The 21,120-nt window shown below is 43.5% G+C and overlaps 1 protein-coding gene across 4 annotated transcripts; it reads right to left on the reverse strand.

The window, feature by feature from the left end:
* Positions 1 to 731: 731 nt before the first annotated feature.
* On the reverse strand, positions 732 to 20,611 carry LOC123925428 (WD repeat and coiled coil containing). Of its 4 annotated transcripts, none has more exons than XM_045978596.1 (4): positions 20,569 to 20,611; positions 6,376 to 8,218; positions 3,196 to 3,313; positions 732 to 1,643 (listed from the first exon to the last, which is right to left on the reverse strand). In XM_045978596.1, the coding sequence occupies exons 2-4, from the start codon at positions 8,197 to 8,199 to the stop codon at positions 1,516 to 1,518; spliced, it is 2,070 nt and encodes a 689-aa protein (XP_045834552.1). In that variant the 5' UTR covers positions 8,200 to 8,218; positions 20,569 to 20,611; the 3' UTR covers positions 732 to 1,515. The 4 variants fall into 4 exon arrangements, with proteins under 4 accessions (XP_045834552.1, XP_045834551.1, XP_045834553.1 ...); XM_045978595.1 differs by lacking the exon at positions 20,569 to 20,611 and adding an exon at positions 20,385 to 20,529; XM_045978597.1 differs by lacking the exon at positions 20,569 to 20,611 and adding an exon at positions 18,133 to 18,214.
* Positions 20,612 to 21,120: the final 509 nt, after the last annotated feature.

Here is a 21,120-nt window from a genome sequence, read left to right on the forward strand (position 1 = left end):
TCGTCCCTATCCCAGCTCCATCTTCATAAACGGTAACAGACAGACAGGAGTCCCCAAGGGTACGAAACCTTTCCAGATAATTTTCAAGGAGATCGGGGGGTGGGGGGAGTGGGGAATGCGTCTGTGCTAATGGAACCTCTATGGCCGAGACAATTTCTCCACAGAGCTGCCCTGACCAGCCACACACTCATCGATCTGTCAGGCTGCTGTCCCTGGAATTTATGATTCTGTTCGAGAAGTGGAGTGTCTGTGTGAAGTTGCAATCAGGGCTCTCTCCGTTTACGAAGCTGGCACTTGAGTCCGTAATTATAATAAGCTGGTACTTTTTACCTACCTCAGATTCACTGACATTTCCAGTTTTCTGAACGACTACTGCCTCTCACAGACTCTTTGCTGGTCTCTAAGACTTGAATGGCGGGAAAAGAAAAACATCAAAACTGAAGTGACGATTGGAAGTTGGCATCGCACTACTCACATAAACACACGCTCGAGTGGGGTCCAGAGGGGTCAAAGCACTTGAAATTTCATTTGAAATTCGCCCAGGGCTAGTTTTTAGGAGTATCTGGACCTTAGTTCTCCAGAACTTTTTTTTTTTCTTTTAAGATTTTATTATTTTTTTGACAAAGAGAGATCACAAGGAGGCAGAGAGGCAGGCAGAGAGAGAGAGGGAGAAGCAGGCTCCCCGCTGAGCAGAGAGCCCAATGTGGGGCTCAATCCTGGGATCAGGAGCCTGGGATCAGGACCTGAGCTGAAGGCGGAGGCTTAACCCACTGAGCCAGCCAGGCACCCCTAACCAGAACTTTTTAAGGAAGCAAGATAGTTAGGCTTAAACTCTGGCAGGTCCAGCCAACATCAGAATTACTTCCTGTTCTAGGTAGCTCTGGGGACAGAGGTCAATCAATGTTTTTGTCTTCTTTTGAGCTCTGCTGATTGCTGCTGGTTTGGGGTAAGAAGGATATGCCGGAGCCTATGTTCTCCAGGACCTCTTGCTTTCATCTCTAAGCCAAGGAAATGATCTAAAACAACGTTAAAGTACCTTTTAAGTGCTTCTAAGACAGCTTTAATGGTTTTGGGCAAGGGACAGAAAGCCTCAAGGAAACCGAAAAACACAACCCATATGGCACCAGAATACTGTTTTGTTCTGGGAATCCTGCCCTTAGACAAAACCACACAGTCTCGAATACGTAAACAACCACTTTGTGAGCCATCTAATGAAGACTGAGCTCTGCTAGACAGCAGGGAGCTGCAGCCCGGGGCTGGGGGTACAGGGGACAAGGAGGAAAAGCGGCCGAGGCAACCACGGCAGGGGCTTCCCTCTGAGCGACAGTGCAAATCCTCGCCGAGGAGAGCCCCCAGGGGACAACAGCTCTCCTCTGAGTGGCCTCGTGTGGCAAGCTCTGCAGCAAATACTCCTCAAAGAAGCATCAGGCCGTACTGCCTAAATGGGTGGTTTACCCAGTGGCGCCTACACTCTGGACAGTCAGGTGCCTCAAGACTGCGAGAGAAGGAGCAGGATTAAGGCTCTAAGAGAGAGTCCGTGAAGACCTTTGCGCTGCCGTCTCTGATGGTTACTTCTTGAGTGGCCGTGAAAGTTAACGGGATAAAGCCTTCACTGTCCGCACAGAGAAGGATCCAGTGGGAGTCTGCAGAGTAAAATAAACACACAGCCAATTTAGGATATCCTGTCTTATTCTGTGAAGAGAAAGAAGACAAATACTTCTTTTGAGGGTAAGAAGAGAGTAGTTGGTAATTTTTTTTTAAAGATTTTACTTATTTATTTGACAGAGATCACAAGTAGGCAGAGAGGCAGGCAGAGAGAGAGGAAGGGAAGCAGGCTCCCTGCTGAGCAGAGGTCCCGATGCGGGGCTCGATCCCAGGACCCTGGGACCATGACCTGACCCGAAGGCAGAGGCTTTAACCCACTGAGCCACCCAGGCGTCCCAGTAGTTGATAACACTGAACTGCTCATCACAAGACGGGCAGATAAGTGGGGAGACGGAAGGACTGGTGACGTCATACGGCCGGAGCGGGCACCGATGGTACCGATGGCACAGGCTTGGCTGGGGACATCCACCTTGACCGAGGCGAGGCACTTAACACACAGGGCGACGCACAGGATTGTGTATGTGGCACACATGTATTAGGGGTTGCGCGTGGAGTGTCCCGATCGACACGTTCTTAAGCAGTTTCTCCAGGAACAATATGAAGGTGGGAACGGCTACTCCCTGCAGGAACCTTTCTTTTTCAGAGCCACAGCAACCTCTAGACACCTAAGCACGCAGAGGGGCTAGACTAGAAGGGTCGGGATAATCCTGAATGGTTTGTTCTGGAGCAACCCAAGGCTAGTGGCCTTAACGCATGCCTGGACCGGTTCTGGTTTTTTCAAATCTACTGTGCCTCACTTTTGATCTTGTCATTTCACTTCTGAAAATCTGTACTTTCTAAGGGCCACATGTAAAATATGCGGAGAGGGTTTTATTAGTGCTACGTAGGATGCTGAACGCTGGAAACCACTGAAAGGTCCGGGAAATATGGCAAAGTAAAGCACAGTACACTCAGAATGGAACATTAACCCCACCTGGGACAAATGACAGTTACGAAGTCGTATCACAAATGCATGTGTCAAAACAGAAAATGCTGCTGCTACAATGTTAAGAGGGGAAAAAAGAAACGGATTTCATGTTCAACGTGGTGGCTATCATGAGAAGGATGAGGCGTAAAAAACCCAGCGTGCTGGGCATCTGGTAGAGCGGACATGGCTCAGCTTGCTGGCATTTAGGGATGCCCTTCTCATCCCGTGTGTGCTGCACAGTAAAACGACAAGGCCTTAAGAGAAATTCGGCAACGCTGCTAGGATCTCTGGGTTTCGTGCAGCAGGTACCCATGTCATTCCTCTTTATGTCATTCCTCTGCAGCTGCTGAGTGTTGCTTGCTAACTCCTCTAGTTTTTTCCTGCGTACTTTCAGGGCTTCCACTTAGGCTGTAAGTTCCTTAAGGGCAGAACCCATATTTTCTGTGTGTTTTGGCACCTTATGATAGACTTGGGTATACAGCAGACAATGCACAGTTCCCGTGAACCGTCTCGTGAATCACTGAGGGGTTCGTACACTTCATCTTCATTATCAACGAAACTTAACAAAACAGATGGTAGAGGGATGGGGTGTGGGGTAGAGCCAATATCTGAATTCTACCTACCATGGAGCATTTCGATGAGAGAGAGGCCGAAAGTCTGCTGAACTGTCTTCAGACTTAGTTTGCCATTGCAGAGGAGCACGGCTCTTTTTTCAACGACAGGACCTACACAATAAGATTTCTTCACATATAAAAATAAAAGTTGTTAAACTGATTGAAGAAGCAATAGAGTTCACATTTCTTTTTTTTTTTAAGATTTTATTTATTTATTTGACAGACAGAGATCACAGGTAGGCAGAGAGGCAGGCAGAGAGAGAGAGAGAGGGAAGCAGGCTCCCTGCTGAGCAGAGAGCCCTATGCGGGGCTCGATCCCAGGACCCTGGGACCATGACCTGAGCTGAAGACAGAGGCTTTAACCCACTAAGCCACCCAGGCGCCCCTAGAGTTAACATTTCTTAAGAACAGAATGTGTAAGTAGTTTTTTACTATCTTTATAACTAGACCAATTGTGGGGCGCCTGGGTGGCTCAGTCAACTAAGCATCTGCCTTCGGCTCTGGTCATGATCCCAGGGTCCTGGATGCAGCCCTGCATTGGGCTCTCTGCTTAGTGGGGAGCCTGCTTCTCCCTCTCCCTCTGCTCCTGTCCCCACTAGTGCGCATGCACTCTCTCTCTCTCTCTCTCTCTCTCCCCTCCAATAAATAAATAAAATCTTTAAAAAGAAAAAAAAAGTAACTAGACCAGTTGTAAATAAGGAGATTTTGGCTACACTATTTTTTTTTAAAGATTTTATTTATTTATTTGACAGACAGAGTAGATTAGAAACATTACAAGTAGGCAGAGAGGCAGGCAGAGAGACAGGGGGATGCAGGCTCTCCACTGAGCAGAGAGCCTGACACGGGGCTTGATCCCAGGACCTTGGGATCATGACCTGAGCTGAAGGCAGAGGCTTTAACCCACTGAGCCACCCAGGCGCCCCTTGGCTACATTATTTAACACAACAAAAGGACTAGATCTCAAAATATTTATGGGTTAAATACCATGACATTCTTACCTAAAATGTTTTAGGAAATTAAAAAATAAAGAGCAATTATGGCAAGAAATGTTAACAACTGTTAAATCCAGATGACAGATATTAAAAGGATTTCATTATGTAGTCTTTATATTGATAATTTTTGATAATAAAGAATATATGTTTGAAAATTTTCACAATAAAAAAATTTTAATTCAGTTTTAAACTATTCTCTGCTTCTTTTAAAAACCTACATCCTTGAGTTGGTCAAACAGCAGTACTTTTTTTTTTTAAGTTTTTTTTTTTTTAATTTGAGAGGGAGGGAAAAAGAGAGAGAAAAAGCGAGCAAGAGCACAAGAGCGGGAGGTGGGGGGAGAGAAAAGCAGACTCCCTGATGAGCAGGGAACCTGATATGGGGTTTGATTCCAGGATGCTAGGACAGTGACAGGAGCCAAATGCAGCTGCTTAACTGACTGAGCCATCCAGGTGCCCCCAAACAGTAGTAGTTTTAAGAAAAACTAATTAGGGGCACCTGGGTGGCTCAGTCATTAAGCCGGCTGCTTTCAGCTCAGGTCATGATCCCAGTGTCCTGGGACTGAGCCCCACTTTGGGCTCCTGGTTCAGCGGGAAGCCTGCTTCTCCCTCTCCCACTCCCCCTGCTTATGTTCTCTCTCTCACTGTGTCTCTATCAAATAAATAAATTCTTTAAAAAAACTAATTAAAATATCTCTTCTTGACCATATTAAACAATAATTTGTATATTACTAATCAATGATTTTGATAGCAACTTTCTGCAAATATCTTTTAAAATGAAGATACAGAAGTCCACAGTAATCAAATTAGTATGATATCAGTAAAGTTCTAGATAAAGAGATCAGCATTCTAGTAGTCACAGTATGGAGAATCCAGAATTAAATCCCAGTATATTAAGTTTATAGATAACAAATCGGGTAGATCAAGTTCAGTGAGATTAAAGACATATTTTTTTTCTCAATTTTTAAAGTAAGCTGTATGCCCAGTGTGGGTTTTGAACTCAAGACCCTGAGTGGACCATGCACCAAAATTTAATGAAAGATTAAAAACTTAAGTGTAAAAACTAATGTAATAAAATAATGCAAGAGAATCTAGACTATCACATGTGTATGAATTTTTTATAATCTACAAAAACCTCTTATAAACTGGTAACTGAATAGGAAAAAAATGAGCAATAGGCAATTCATCTTCAGTTGGCCAAAAACCACAAAGACATACTCAAATTCACTAATAGTAAAGGAAATACAAACGAATAAAAGTGAAAAGCACTCCACACTTATCAGACCGGTGGGCTGTGAGGAAAAGGACAGTCTCATAGGTTGAAAAGGGGCATGTAAGTAAGTAAAAAATCTTTGAGAGGCAATCTGGCAACTCTCGGAAAAGTAGAAACATACACACACACTCTTCAAATTAGCACTTCCACTTCTGGGAACCAACCCAACAGAAATAAAAGGAGGAGTGCAAATAGCTACACATAAGGGTACTACTACAGCATGACTGGGAGTGACTGAGGACACGGAAGTGAAGGGCTAAAGGCAGTTTGAGTATCCACCAAGGGCCCAGCTACAGAAACAGCGTATTCTCAGTACAGAGAGTGCACCGTGACCCCATTTTTGTAAAACAATGACACCCCGACGCCCCGCATCGAGAGACCTATGTATACAAAGAAGTGTGTAAGACTAGGAACATGAACTAAAATAACGGAGGGAGCCACTTTAAGCTGTGAGTTAAAGTGAGTTATGGCCGGGGTGGGTGGAGGGACCGGGCCAAGTTCAATGGGAAGAGAAAATGTTCACGATAAAAACAGATAAGATATGACTCCATTCACATAATATGATATGTATGCACATGCGTTCAATCTTTCTAAATCAACCTAACCTTTCTGCAATGCACAAGGAAAAGTTCCCCACAGTGAAACAGCACAATAAGGAGAATTCTTTTTTTCTTCCTAAATGTAAATTGCCAGCGTGAGTACAATCATTCCTGTTTTTCACCATGCGGGTGATACAATCCCAGTGTATGCAGGGATTGCGTGCCCATCTGGCTGGCAGCCAACCACCCAGGAGAGGCAGAACGACTTGCCTGTAATGTACCACGCTCAGGTCAGGGAAGTTGGGCTACAACACCATCTTGTTCAACAATAAGTGTTTCTTGCCGGTACCCGCTGGGTATAGGGGCAGCCCCTCAATGGGGAAGTTACCTGATAAGTCACGTGCACATAGGGCAGATCCTGAGAGAGAGGATACACAGCAGAGGACTTCTCCTTTTGTAGAACATCTGTGAGTTCGGAGAGACGTCGCTGCACTTCCGTCAGGGTCCTAGATAAAATTTCTATTTCCTTAGACAGCTGGGAAATTTCCTTTTCCCTTTGTGCGTCCTTGCTTGGAGGCCAGTCGGGAGGTGTGGGAGTTAGGGCGGGCTGGGGTGTGGGGCCGGATCTGCGCTGTGGCGGCGAGCGGTTAACAGGCTGGGCAGCTACAGTGTCAAGGGCGAAGGAGCCGTCCCAGACACTGGCGGGAGGACTTCTGATTTCTTCAATAAGGTGTCTTCCGGGCCGCCCGCTTTGCCCACTGCCGTTAGCTGTTAAGAGCCCTCTGTTTGGGGGGCAAAAATCGGGGGAAAGACTCTCAATTCGCTTTTTTCTGTCCGTTTTATTTAACAGAGTACTGAGAGTTGAGCCTCCCGTCCGGTTTTCACCTGCTGTTACTGGAAATTCTTCCAACGTTACTTCTCTAACAATCAAACGAAGGATATACTGATCGGTCTTTGAAGAAGGAAGAAATGCCGCATCAGTGGACTTTTGTCTTCCTACCAAAATTAATAGTAACTTATCTGTCAAGAAACATATACCTTTTGGCTTTTCACTTCTCTCTAATTGAATCTGCCGCGTGTTTGGCACACGCGAGGGAATGACAGAATAGATAAAAATGACATTGTAAGTATTGGAAGCCACCGCGACCACCTGGGCTTTAGGATTAAATGCTATTAGATCAGGAGCCAGAATGCCGGGAATGGTGACTTTCCTGGTCTGGGTGACCTCTTTCTCAAAGGTCACAAGGACTAAATGTGATGCATCCAGGCCAGTTCCTGTCAAGCAGTCCTTTTTTCTTAGACAAATAAGAGAACTACCCTCCAGCTTGGAGGTATTGAAATGTATATGAGTTAGATCTAGAGGATCTGAAAAGGAAGGAGAAACGTGAGAACGGGAGGTTTCAAAATTCGTTTCAGAAGCAACCGCCCCCTGATCCCCGGTGGGTACCCCTTCAGGAACGGGTGAAGCGCACAGAGGAGTGTCTTCCCCACCAGGTGGGACATCGGTGGTTTCGGAGGATGCATTTAAGCCACAAATCTTATCTAGTGGAAGCTCAGTGGCTACAGCGACCTGTGAGTCCGCGGTGGCCCCGATGGAGCACACATAGCTGTCCACAGCAAACACCGGGTAGAAGGAGCACCTGCACAGAGTCTTCTGAGCACTGTCCCAAATATAGGAATGCAGGCTGCTGCCGACTGCCACCACCAGCCTCCGGCCATCCCGCGTCCAACAGGCACAGTGAATGAGGCCCCCGGTGTCGATGTCCGCTTTCACCCGGGGAATGTCACCGTGGACACTTGGGAAGACCGACACAGCCTGTGCCGTCAACACAGCCAGGACAGCACTCTTTGGATGCCACACACAGCCCTGGGGAAGGACGGGGTGTGATTCTCTAATCTCACAGGTCCGCGACATCAGCCATTGGCCTGTAGTGCTGGGACACAGCTGCCCCACAGTGACATAATTCTTGTGCCAGACGGCCAGGAGAGCTGGCACGTCAGCCATGCCAGGGGGCGCCCAGGACACTCCATATACGTGTTCAAACTGTCTAATGACCTTCGAGTCCCCAAACCTGGCCTCTCCACTGTGAAGCTGTAAATCAGTCAGGATGACCTGATGCCCATCAGTCCAGACAAGGCCGTGGACTGGGTGGATTGCCTGATGCAAGGCGTTCAGCCCTGTCCTGAGAAGTCTTCCTTTTCCCAACTCCATCCTTTTGGATACAGGTTGCCTGAAATCCGCAAGAAGGAAAGACTTACCAGGAGAATATAATCAGACAAATGCAAAATATAGGAGATTTTATAAGACAATTGCCTTAGGCCTTTCACAAGTCAATGATTTCAAGGGGATAAAAGGACAAAGGAATGTCACAGATTAAAAGACACTACTGAGCCATAACAAGCAAATGCAATACATAAACTTTGATTGGCTTTTGCATTGAGGAAATAAACATTTTTTCAAAAGACTTTATTTATTTACTTGTCAGAGAGAGAGAGAGAAAGAACGAGCACAAGCAAGCTCCCTGCTGAGCAGAGAGCCCAATGTGGGGCTCCATCCCAGGACCCTGGGATCCTGACCTGAGCTGAAGGCAGACACTGAACTGACTGAGCCACCGACATGCCCTAAGGAAATAAAATTTTCTATTAAAAAAAGATATTTTTAGGGGCGACTGGGTGGTTAAGTGGGTTAAAGCCTCTGCCTTTGGCTCAGGTCATGATCCCAGGGTCCTAGGATTGAGCCCCGCATCAGGCTCTCTGCTCAGCGGCGAGCCTGCTTCCCCCTTTCTCTGCCTGCCTCTCTGCCTACTTGTGAACTCTGTCTGTCAAATAAATAAATAAAATCTTTAAAAAAAAAAGATATTTTTAGAATTGGAGAAATCTGAATGTGCAATGGATATTAGAAGATATTGTGGAGTTATTCATTTTCTTAAGTGTGAACATGGTATTGTGGTTTTGGAGGAGAATGTCCTTACCATTGAAATATGATACTGAAGGGGCACCTGGGTGGCTCAGTGGGTTAAAGCCTCTGCCTTCGGCTCAGGTCATGATCCCAGGGTCCTGGGATCGAGCCCCACATTGGGCTCTCTGCTCCGTGGGGAGCCTGCTTCCTCCTCTCTCTCTGCCTGCCTCTCTGCCTACTTGTGATTTCTCTCTGTCAAATAAATAAAATATTTAAAAAAAAAAAGAAAAGAAATATGATACTGAAGTATTTGGGGTAAAGTGTCACGATGCCTACAGTTTGCTTTCAAATGGTTTAGTAAAAAACAAAAACATGAAACCCCATACATTTTATATAGAAATGCAGAGAGCAAACGGATGTACCAAAACGTTAATAATTCTTGAATTTAGATTGAGGGTATATTCGTATGGTACTTTTAACTTAAAAAGTTTCATATTTAGGGGCACCTGGGTGGCTCAGTGGCTTAAAGCCTCTGCCTTCGGCTCAGGTCATGATCTCAGGGTCCTGGGATGGAGCCCTGCATCCCGCATCGGGCTCTCTGCTCAGCAGGGAGCCTGTTTCCCTCTCTCTGCCTGCCTCTCTGCCTACCTGTGAGCTCTATCAAAGGAATAAATAAAAAGGAAAATCTTAAAAAAAAAAAGTTTCATATTTAAAAATTGAGGGGTGCCTGGGTAGCTCAGTCAGTGAAGTGTCCAAATCTTGATTTTTGGCTCAGGTCATGATCTGGGAGTTGTGAGATGGAGCCCCATGTTGTCATTGTTGTCGTATTCGTTGGGCTCTGAGCTCAGCAGGGAGCCTGAGGTTTCTCTCTCTCCCTTTCCCTCACCTCTCCCACCACTCACATTTTCTCTTTGAGCCAAAACAAAACTGAGGAAGACTTCTTTCACCACCTAATTTCTATTCTTTCCCTGCCAAATCATATGAATTGATATTCACATCCCCGACTTTATTAGCACTTATTTCCTCAATTCCCTTCAAAATGGCTTTTCCTCCACAGTGAAATGACACTCAAAAAAGTCACTGTTGGGGGTGCCTGGATGGCTGTCGGTTAAGTGTCTGCCTTCAGCTCAGGTCATGATCTCAGGGTCCTGGGATCGAGCCCTGCATCGGGATCCCGAGCCTGCTTCTCCCTCTCCCGCTCCTCCTGCCTGTGCTGTTTCCCTCTCTGTCAAATAAATGAATAAAATCTTAAAAAAAGAAAAAGTCACTGTTGTTCTTTCCACTTCCTCATATTCAAATAGCACTTAATAATTTTCACACCATTTTCACATTCCCTATCATTTGCTCCTTACAACCATCTTTCACAATAATGCAAAGTGGGTCAGGAAAGTATTATCTTCCTGTATTATCTTTTCTCATTCTTAAGGTTTTTTTCATGCATTTAAATTACTAAAGTAGTACATGCTCACTGCAATGAAATTCAGACAAACCAGAAATGTCTGAAATGAAAGAAAATTTTTTTCCTACCCTATGCCAACACCTCACCTCCCCAATCTCAAATCCTTGATAAAAGCACTGTTAACAATTTGGTGTGTAGTCTTCGAAATCATTAAAGAAACCTACCCAAAATAAATAAATAAATAAATAAATAGAATTTTATTATGTGTTAAGTTTTTTTTTTCTTTTATTTAGTTTTAAAGATTTTTTTAATGTATTCATTTGAGAGAGACAGAGTGGGTGAGAGCACAAGCAGGGGGAGGGTCAGTGGGAAAAGCAGACTCCCCCACTGAGTGCAGTGCTGGGTGCAGGGGTTGATCCCAGGACCTGATCATGACCTGAGCTGAAGGCAGATGCCCAATTGACTCAACCAACCGGGTTCCCCAGTTTGCTTTTATTTTTTATTTATTTGTTTAAAAGATTTTTTTCTTTTTTTTTTTTTTTTTTGACAGAGAGAGGGAACACAAGCAGGGGGAGTAGGAGAGGGAGAACAGGCTTCCCACGGAGCAGGGAGCCTGATGCAGGGCTCCATCCCAGGACCCTGGGATCATGACCTGAGTGGAAGGCAGATGCTTAACCACTGAGCCACCCAGGCACTCTGTTTTTCCTTTAAACAAAAAATGGGGTGTAAGTCAAAGTTCCCAGGTACTAACAGAAGCCACTCTGGCTAATTAAAGCAAAAACAAAAAACAAAACAAAACAAAAAAAACCCAAACAAACCAAAAACCCATCCAAACCACCAAAACCAAAACCAAAAAACAAGTCTCCAGAACTGGGCTCTGCAAACAAGCAGGAGCCAAGTGGGGCCAGGCAGAACAAGTCATGGCCATCACTCTGTCTCCCACACATTAGCAGCTGAGAATCTAACTTCACTGCCCCTTCTTTGTTGGCAATTGCTTAAGATCCCAAGTGGGGGTCTAGGGGGAACCTCCCACTGGCTAAGCCTAGCTTCCATGCCCTGTTCTAGCTGCCAGGATGGGGAGAGCATTTCCCCACAAAGGCTTCTGTAATAGGGAGCTGGGGCTCTGCCTCCCACCAAGACTCACACAACGGGCAGTTGCTTCCAAATCAGGGAAGGGGTTTTCAAAAAATGACAATTACTGCAAGGATCATATGTTATGTATTATTCACTAATTTATTTTAAATCACGGGTACCCTTCCAAGTCAGTAAAAATAGGGCTGCTCCCTCAATCTTTCAAGTAGCTGCAAGGCATGCCATAATGTACCCAATGATTCCCCTGGCGGTGGGAATTCAGCTTGTTTTCAATTTTTAGTTAGATGTGGACAGAGTCCAGAAGTTTGGTACTCAGTTCTTCCCACTCCCTTCCTTCCAATGTCACCTACTCTCATGCTTTTTTGATGAGCATCTGTTTATTACGGTCAGCCCCGCATCTCTTCTCCCGGCCTCTCTGCGGAGCTGCGGTGCTGTTTGGATGTCTGTTAGCCTTCACATTAAGGCTGATATTAGCCCTGCCCACACTCATTTCAAACCGGGTGTGCATAAAAGAAAAAAAATATTTTTTTTGTTTGTTTCTCAGTAGAAGCTCCTTAATGGATATCACCATTCTCATATTTGCTCAGGCTAAAAACTCAGGACTCCATCTGACTGCTCTCCTGTATTCTTCATTAGTCGTCAATCCCTAATAATTCTTAGAACTGTTTCTGGATCCGGTCCTTGTCATTCCCGCCAGCACTATCCTGAATCAGTCACTGTCACCTCAAACCCAGATGACTGCAGTGCTCTCCTCCTGCTTGGTTTCCCCACCTCTGTCTTCAGTCCATCTTCTGCAAAACCAATCTTAAAATGTCCTTTTAAGTATATCATTTATCAGCTTAAAAGTTGGCAGATGTTAAAAAAATTGGCAGACGCTACCTACTGCCCATAGCTGTGCTGTTCAATACAGTAGCTACTAACCACGTGTGCTTTATAAATTTAATGAAAATGTTACTTTCTGTATTTTTTTAAAAGATTTTATTTATTTATTGACAGAGAGAGAAAGGAAACACAAGCAGGGGGAGTGGGAGAGGGAGAAGCAGCCTCCTTGCAGAGCAGGGAGCCAATGCGGGGATTGATCCCAGGACCCCAGGATCATGACCCGAGCCAAAGGCAGATGCTTAACTACTGAGCCACCCAGGTACCCCTATTTAATTAAAATTTTAAAAAATCCACTTGCTCAGTCACACTAGCCCTTTCTCAAGTGGTCAACAGTTACATGTGGCCAGTGGCTCTCCTGTTGGGCAGGACGGAACAGAACATTTCCATCAGTGAGGAAAGTTCTGCTGGACAGCACCAGCCTATAGGATATAGTCTGAATTCCTCAGTTGGGCATTCAAACCCCTGCCCAGTGTGGACCTACCTATCCCTCCAGTCTTACTTCTGTTTATTCATTTTCGCAGTTACAATGCCTGGTGCATTCAAAACACGTAATTAAGTGAAGTGAAGGCCCTGCTTGAATACCATCTCCTCCAAGAGGTCTTAGTCATCCTGCCAAAGCTGATACTTTCCTCCTCCTAACGCCTACAGCCCTTACAGCCTAAAGCACTCGGGTGACATCTTCAGTTTATTACCTGCAATGACCAGTTCTTCTTTCCTGTGCTGCCTCGCATTTCACGAAGTCCTTGAGAGTAAAAACCAGACTCAACGTCTCTACCTGTCGGCTCCTAGCACATGTCATTAAGTACTGGCAAGTACTTTCAGATGGATTGCTGTTTCCATTATGTCCTAAAAGGAGTTTCCAACTGGGTCTTGGTAATGCCAGGGGTTGTGTTGTGATCGCATTTTTATTTGTTGTTTTAGGCTCTTATGACACTGTCAGTAAACCTTTTCAAACTGTATTTGGACGCTCTCTCTAAGTCTGTTAAATAATCCAGCCTCTTCAATAACACAATGGGGGATATATATATATATATATATTTATTATTTTTTATTTTTAAGAGATATTTCCCTCCCGTACTGGGTCGTATAGTCCTAATGCAGCCATACACTAGCATTTCTCATTTTTTGTATGATTAAAAGAAGAAAAAAGGTTAAGCAAACATACATATTAGTACAAGTCCCCAGGTCTTAAAGACTGTCACTTAAATCATGAGGACAAACTCATGATTACTGTCACTTAAATCCTGAGGACCAACAATCGATGTTAATAAATCATATATTTACATGATATAATTTTAACATTCTATAAAACTAATTAATGTAGGAATTTGCCACAATCAAATGTTTCCTTCCTAGGGTAGTTCCAGGGGGGAAGAAACGTCTTTATTTCTGGTGATTATTATAACGTAGAGTCTAATCAGTGCCATAGCATGAAAATCTTTCCTTGAATCATCTTATGTATAGAACCTGGTTTATTGCTGCTTTAGTGAATTTCAAGTTCACCCAGGCACTGAAAGTTGGCTTTGCCTTAATATTCAGCCCAAATCTACTATTTGGCTTAGATTTCAGCCTTTGGAAAACTGAACAGCCTAATGCTAACACCCCTGAATGGTGTGTCCATACCTATCTAAGATAACAAGGTCAGATGAGAATAAGGCAGTGATGAGAACAAGCTGGATATTCTAACTTATCTAAATGATAAGTATTCATTTTCAAATATAGGCAAACATGATAAGCATTCTTTATTCAAAAGCCAAAACCTGCCTCAGGTACATTCTATTTCATGATTCTATCAGTGAGTTGAGGAATACATATATCTTATCACTATGTATGTGTATATATATACATATATATATATATATGCTGCAGTAATAAAATGTTGCAATAATAAATGACTGTGACAGATTAATATCAGGACAAAAACAAGAACTTTCACAGAGTTGACTTACCGAGAAATAGAATAGCAGAACATAAATATTTAAAAAGTACATTAGAGGGTGCCTGGGTGGCTCAGTGGATTGAGTCTCTGCTTTCGGCTCGGGTCGTGAACTCAGAGTCCTGGGATCGAGGCCCGCATTGGGTTCTCTGCTCGGTGGAGAGCCTGCTTCCCCTTCTCTCTCTCTGCCTGCCTCTCTGCCTACTTGTGACCCCTCTCTGTCTAAATAAATAAAATCTTTTTTAAAAAAAGTACATTAGTTAGGTAACTTAAAGAAAAACATTTTTTTGATCAACACATGTTTATGAAATTTATTTTTTTTAGATTTATTCATTTAGTGAGAGAGAGCGTGCACAAGTGTGGGGGGAGGGGCAGAGGGAGAGGGAGAAAGAGAACCTCAAGCAGACTCCCTGCTGAGTGCAGAGCCTAACACAGGGCTCTATCCTATGACCCATGAGATCAGGACCTGAGCTGAAATCAAGTCAGACACTTTACCAACTAAGTCACCCAGGTGTCCCAATGTTTATGAAATTTAAATAAAAATATAAGCACAGTTATAGAAATTAATTCTAGTTCTAATCTTGGCAAAACTGTTCATTACATTAGTATTCATTAAACAAAAAATATTAAGGAACTGTGTTTAACTTTTTTTTTAAGACTTTTTTTTAAAAAAGATATATTTATTTGAAGAGAGAGATAGCGAGAGAAGGAACATAAGCAGGAGAAGTGGGAGAGGGAGAAGCAGGCTTCCTGCTGAGCAAGGAACCTGATGTGGGGCTCAATCAAGGGACCCTGGGATCATGACCTGAGCCGAAGATAGATGCTTGACACAGGCACCCCCCTTTTTTAAGACTTTTTAAAGTAATCTCTACACCCAAGGGGCTTGAGCTTATAACCCCAAGATCAAGAGTCACAAGCTTCACCCACTGAGCCAGCCAGACACCCCTACTTTTTAGTTTTTAAATTCTATTTAGCTATGGGTCATTTAAGTAAACATCCTAACTGGGAATTATTCATAAGCTGTGAGAATGAATTAAAGGCAGACAGTGAACTTGTCACCAGTTTTCATGAGGTGGAAAATCTCCAAAATTCCTGATAAATCATTTTCAGTCCAGACATAATAATGAAAAAGAGAATGATGGAAAAAAGTGTTAAATAAAAATGAGGTACCCAAAATACCTTGCAGCTGAAAGGAACTGGCTTTTTTAGCACTGAAAGTATGTATCTTGGTGACCACAAGTACAATCCAGGAGTAAATATTGCTGAGAAATTATTTTTCCTACAAAATAAGGTCAAACCTTTGAAATGTAATGATGACTATAATGTTTTAATAATAAATTTTTAATAATAGGAATGAAATTTCAGATTTTTCTTTTGTCTCACAGGTTCATTTTATGATTGCCTCTGTGGAATACTAGTTTTTACACTTGGCCATTTATGCACCTAAAATGTACTTTTCGGGCACCTTTAGTTCAAACTTCCCTTATCACAAGCAAGATACTAAAAATCAGTAATGTAGGCAAAATAACAGCAATGCCCATGGTTCTTGGTTCAAAGTTTCAAGACACTGACATGAATCAAGTAAACAAAAAATTTGCACCATGACTACTAATCCTGTGTCTAAGTTACTGTAATCACAATTTTTGGGTGTAGCTGGCTATGATGGTGGGATGAATTTGGGAGAGCCAATAAAATATGCAACATGCACTTGAAGCCTGAAATGAATCAACTCATCATGGACTCATCATGGAGTTGATCAACACAGTGGACGGCTGCCCCAAATCTTTTTGTAAATAGATTACGTAACAATTATACAGACTATCATACATGTGCATAAACATTAAAATCTTATAAAATTAAGTACCAAAATCCAATTCCCAAACACATTGTGTTATTTGACAGAGTGATTTTTTTTTAAGATTTTATTTATTTATTTGTCAGAAAGAGAGAGAGAAAAAGCACACAAGCAGGCAGAGAGGCAGGCAGACGTGGAGAGAGAAGCAGGCTCCCTGCCGAGCAAGGAGCCCGATGTGGGACTCGATCCCAGGACCCTGGGATCATGACCTGAGCCGAAGGCAGAGGCTTAACCCACTGAGCCACCCAGGTGTCCTGACAGAGTGATTATTTTTACTGCAATTCAGTATCCAAGATGTCTTAAAAGAATCTCCTTTTTAAGGTATTCAAACAGTTTTCTTTCATCTATATTCTTCCTTTAGGAGAAAAAACAAACAAACAAACATGGGTATTTGTATATATTTACATAAAGATGCAGACAAAAATTGGAATGATACACAGCAAAACTGTTCAAGATAGATAACTAAAATGGAGTGGAGTGATGTAAGAAATAAGATGGGACTCTCTTATTTCTGTATGTTTTGAAAAAATTGTTTTATAATAAGCATGTATTCAAATAGTCTTTTCGTGATTGAAAGAAGGAAATAAAGATTTAAATGTGACCTCATTAAGCTCACTGGGGCACCTGGGTGGCTCAGTCGGTTAAGCAACTGCCTTCAGCTCAGGTCATATCCCAGGATCCTGGGATCCGGCCCAGGATCCTGGGATCCGGCCCAGGATCCTGGGATCCGGCCCAGCATCGGGCTCCCTGCTCAGCAGGAAGTCTGCTTCTCCCTCTCCCTCTGCTGCTTCTGCTGTTTCTGCTCTCTTGCTTGTGCTCTTTCTCTCAAATAAATAAATAAAATCTTTTTTAAAAATACTCTTTTGAACCAAACACCTGAATTTTAAAATGACCAAAGGATATCAACAGGCAACTTTACAAGATAGTACAATTAAGAAACAATCTTTAGAGCGATGTTCAGTCTTACTAGTTACCAAAGAATTGTCTGAACTTGCGGCATCCACTTCTTTACCACTTTGCTTTAAGTAATCTCTACACCCTGCCTGCGGCTTGAACTCAGGACCCTGAGATCAAGAATGGAACACTCCACCGACTAAACCAGCCAAGCACCTCATCACCACTCTCTTCTTAACCCACTCCGAAGTGACCCTAATACCACTTCTTTGAAATAGCATTCACCAACCCACCAGAGGCATCTATGTCGCTGAACCCAATGGACGTTTTTCAACCCTGTTTTACTGAGCAGTATGTGTCAAAGACAGAACTTGAGAAGTTGCCTTTGGACTCTAAATGCACAGAAATGCAGTCTCTACCCGGCGTCTGAGTGGCACAGATGGTTCGGTGTCCAACTCGTGGTTTAGGCTTGGGTGGTGATCTCGGGGTCATGGGATCCAGCCCCACGTTGGGCTCTGCACTCAATGGGGAGTCTGCCTGTGACTCTCTCTCCCTCTGCCCTCCCACTCATGCTGTCTCTCTCAAATAAATCAATCTTGAAAAAAAAATGTATTCTCTACCAAACTGCCTGGTGATTTGCTTTTTAACTTATCTGCAACTTATTTCTCATACCTCTTTGCTAACCTTGTCCTTGCCTGTAGAGTTGTTTACTAAGAAGGAACGGTCTATCATGCTTCCACATGATGTCAGATTAAGTGGGTCTGTGGTGGCTTGCTAAATGGAGGAGTAAGTCCCCTGTTGTTACTAATGAAGAAAACTGCCATCTCTAACCCACTGGTCTTATACAAGATAATATATGTTTTCCTCTAATATCTACTTATGCACTTTTAAAAGACTTTTATTGATAAATAATGCACGATACATTTTCCTGGGCAGAAAAAATTCCTAACGGGCCAATTATATCAAAGGCAATTTATATGATATGTTTTAGGCCACTCAAGTCAGTCTAATGTCATTGAAGGTATGTATGACCAGGGGTAGCATAGGGTAAGTATTTATAAATAAGAGAAGGACAAACATGATTATGTTACTGAGATTTTTAGAAAAATTAATTTTAGTATTTTCATCCTTAGTAACAAGAAGAAATTGGCAAAAACATAACACAAATTACAAATATTCGTGCCAAACCTTTGTACTCCACTGCTAGTTCAGGTCTTGATCACTTCTCCCTTTTTAGCAGGGTAGGTCAAGGAGATATTCTCTGGACGCTAGGCTCTTCCTTCCCACAGAGGCTGGATGCTCTATGTGAGCCATCTTTTTTTTAAAGATTTATTTATCTGAGAGAGAGAAAGAGTGTGCGCAGAGCCATCTTTTTTTTAAAGATTTATTTATCTGAGAGAGAGAAAGAGTGTGCGCACGCGCTTGTACATGTGAGAGTGAGGGAAAGCGTAGAGGGAGAGAATCTTCAAGCAGACTTGATCCCAGGATGAATGAGATCATGACCTGAGCTGAAACCAAGAGCTGGACGCTCAACCCACTGAGCCACCCAGATGGCCCAGGGCAGAATCACCTTTTTAAAAAACCACAGCTATGGTCATTTTGTTCTTCTGTTCAAATACTTTGTCTCTACAGTCTACACATATTTAAAAAGTTCTTACAGTGTTAGCAGGGTATTTCAGGCCTTCTATTTTCTGAGATCGATACAGCTCTCCAACCTTATCTCTTAGATCACAAAGAGCTGCTGAGGAGTTAGGAGGCATTAGCACACATTCATGTGAACGTGCAGGACAGACCTCAGAAAGAAGAAGCCTGGTAAGTTGAATAAGGGGCCACGAAATAGTTTGAATGTCACAATGAGAAAGGGAGCCAAGTTTGTAGCTACTTCAGTAGAGAAAGAGGGCCTGATTCAAGAGAGATTTCTAAGGCAGATGGAATACATCGTGGTATCAGGTAGGATATAAGTGGTGAGGAAGAAAGGAGAATTAAGGACAACACAAATTTTTTGCTTGGGAAATTGTTGAACCATTAATCAGAGATATAGGGCAGAGTGTGCTTCAGAGGTAGGAACGGTGTGCAGTGTGCGATAAATTTTGTATTAGGTCTGCTTCATCTAAGATGTTTATAGGGTAGCAATGTACCTTAGGCAGTCAGAGGTCAAGGATTTGGGAGTCACTGTCACAATATAGGTAGTTAAAGCCAAAGCAGTGGACAGCCTGGCAGTGAAAGATCACAGCGCAAGAGGACAGAGGTCGAAACAGCCTTCAGGTGTTTCCCAATTATTTTGCATTTTTAAAAAATTTTATTTATTTATTTGACAGAGAGATCACAAGTAGGTAGGGAGGCAGGCAGAGAGAGAGGAGGAAGCAGGCTCCCTGCTGAGCAGAGAGCCCGATGCGGGGCTCGATTCCAGGACCCTGGGATCATGACCTGAGCTGAAGGCAGAGGCTTTAACCCACTGAGCCACCCAGGCGCCCCTATTCTGCATTTTTTAAAAAAGATTTTTATTTATTTATTTGACAGACAGAGATCACAAGCCGGCAGGGGGGGGGGGGCGAGGGGGGGGGAGCAGGCTCCCTGCTGAGCAGAGAGCACGATATGGGGCTCTGGATACCAGGACCCTGAGATCATGACCTGAGCAAAGGCAGAGGCTTAACCCACTGAGCCACCCAGGCGCCCCTTGCATTTTTAAAAATATTTAAATTCTGCCTGAAGCTAACTGTATACTTGTTGGCCTCTCAACCCTCAGACTATAAGATTTCAGGGAGTTTTAGGGAAAGAAAAGCTCACTGTTTTATTAGTTCTCTGGAGAGATGGTCAGAACCAAGACCTGGTGCTCAGCCTGTGGCCCTTTAATTCTGTTTTTTAATCTTTAAAGAGTATCAAGGGGCATAGGCGAGCCCGACCTCTTCCAGTTGGTTTAAACAGAGCTACACAACCCCCAATTTGTTTTTCTGTTTATTGTGTTTCCACGATAAAATAATTTCAAGTTCTTTACACTTTTTTAAATTAACACACAAGAAAGGTAAAAAGATAAATTCACACACACACACACACACAAAACCCCACATTCATCCAAAGGAACACAATTATGATTACATCCCTCTGGGCTTTTTTCTATGTAGTTTTGGTTAAGTTTTTTTCACTCATACTGTGCAATTTCATATCATGACTTTTCACTTATTACATATCGTTTTCCCATGCCATTTAAATTTTATAAATTACTTTTAGAAGCCACTTAATATTCACCAAGTCAAGTCGCATATTTCCTCACTGTCCCGGTTTTAAGGTTTAAAAACCAACTTTACCTTATGATAAATAAGGCTATGATAAAGGTTTTTATGCATAAAGCATTTTCTTCATTTCTAATGGTTTCCTTAGGATACATCCCTAGAAGTGTCACTAATGAGTCACATGGAATATATTCAAACATTTAAACCCACCCCTCGCTTGTCCACGGCCGCCAGTCCTTCGCACGCGTACCTCCTACTCCCATTCACCCCATCCTCTCAGCACACCTGGGTCTCCTCCCCATTCCCCAACAGGTGCGGGTCTCCCCACCTTCCTCCCGGCCCACACACAGCCTCCCGACACCAGCTAAGCTGGGCAGCAGCAAAAACAAAATACCTTCAGTATTACTGCCCACAGAAAATAAGACTCCCGAGTGCCGCGGGATCCGGAGCCCAGAGCGAATACCGGAAGCATCAGCTCCCAGGCCTCTGATAGGTGACCGGTAGCGGGCCCGCCCCACAATGCCTTCTGCCTATTGGCTCTTGCTTGTGTCACGTTAGGGGAGGGTCCTTCCCCTGACCAGTAAGCTGGGGATTTGCTGCACAGATCTCTGGGAGTAGTAGTTTCTGTAAAATTTAATCTACAATAAACCAGCCACACTTTGACTCCCGGTAAAAGCAGAGCCTTCCTCCACTTCTCCTCGATTCTTAGTCTAGGAAAGAGTACAGGATCCCTAGAGCCAACACGGTTTCTTAACTTTTGGGGGGGAGAGGATAGGGGACAAGGGGTGAGAAGGTGTCGAGGACTTATTTAAATGTGATCAAATCTACCCACAAAAATGTTCTTCTTCGCATACCAGATATTGTGCATTCAACTGAAGCCGCTCCAAGGACCTGTCCGTGTTACAACCCCCTGTTCTACACTTACTCCAAGAGTGCCTCCCCACGG

Source organism: Meles meles, chromosome 15 (genome assembly GCF_922984935.1).
Source record: "Meles meles chromosome 15, mMelMel3.1 paternal haplotype, whole genome shotgun sequence".
Taxonomy (NCBI): Eukaryota; Metazoa; Chordata; class Mammalia; order Carnivora; family Mustelidae; genus Meles; species Meles meles.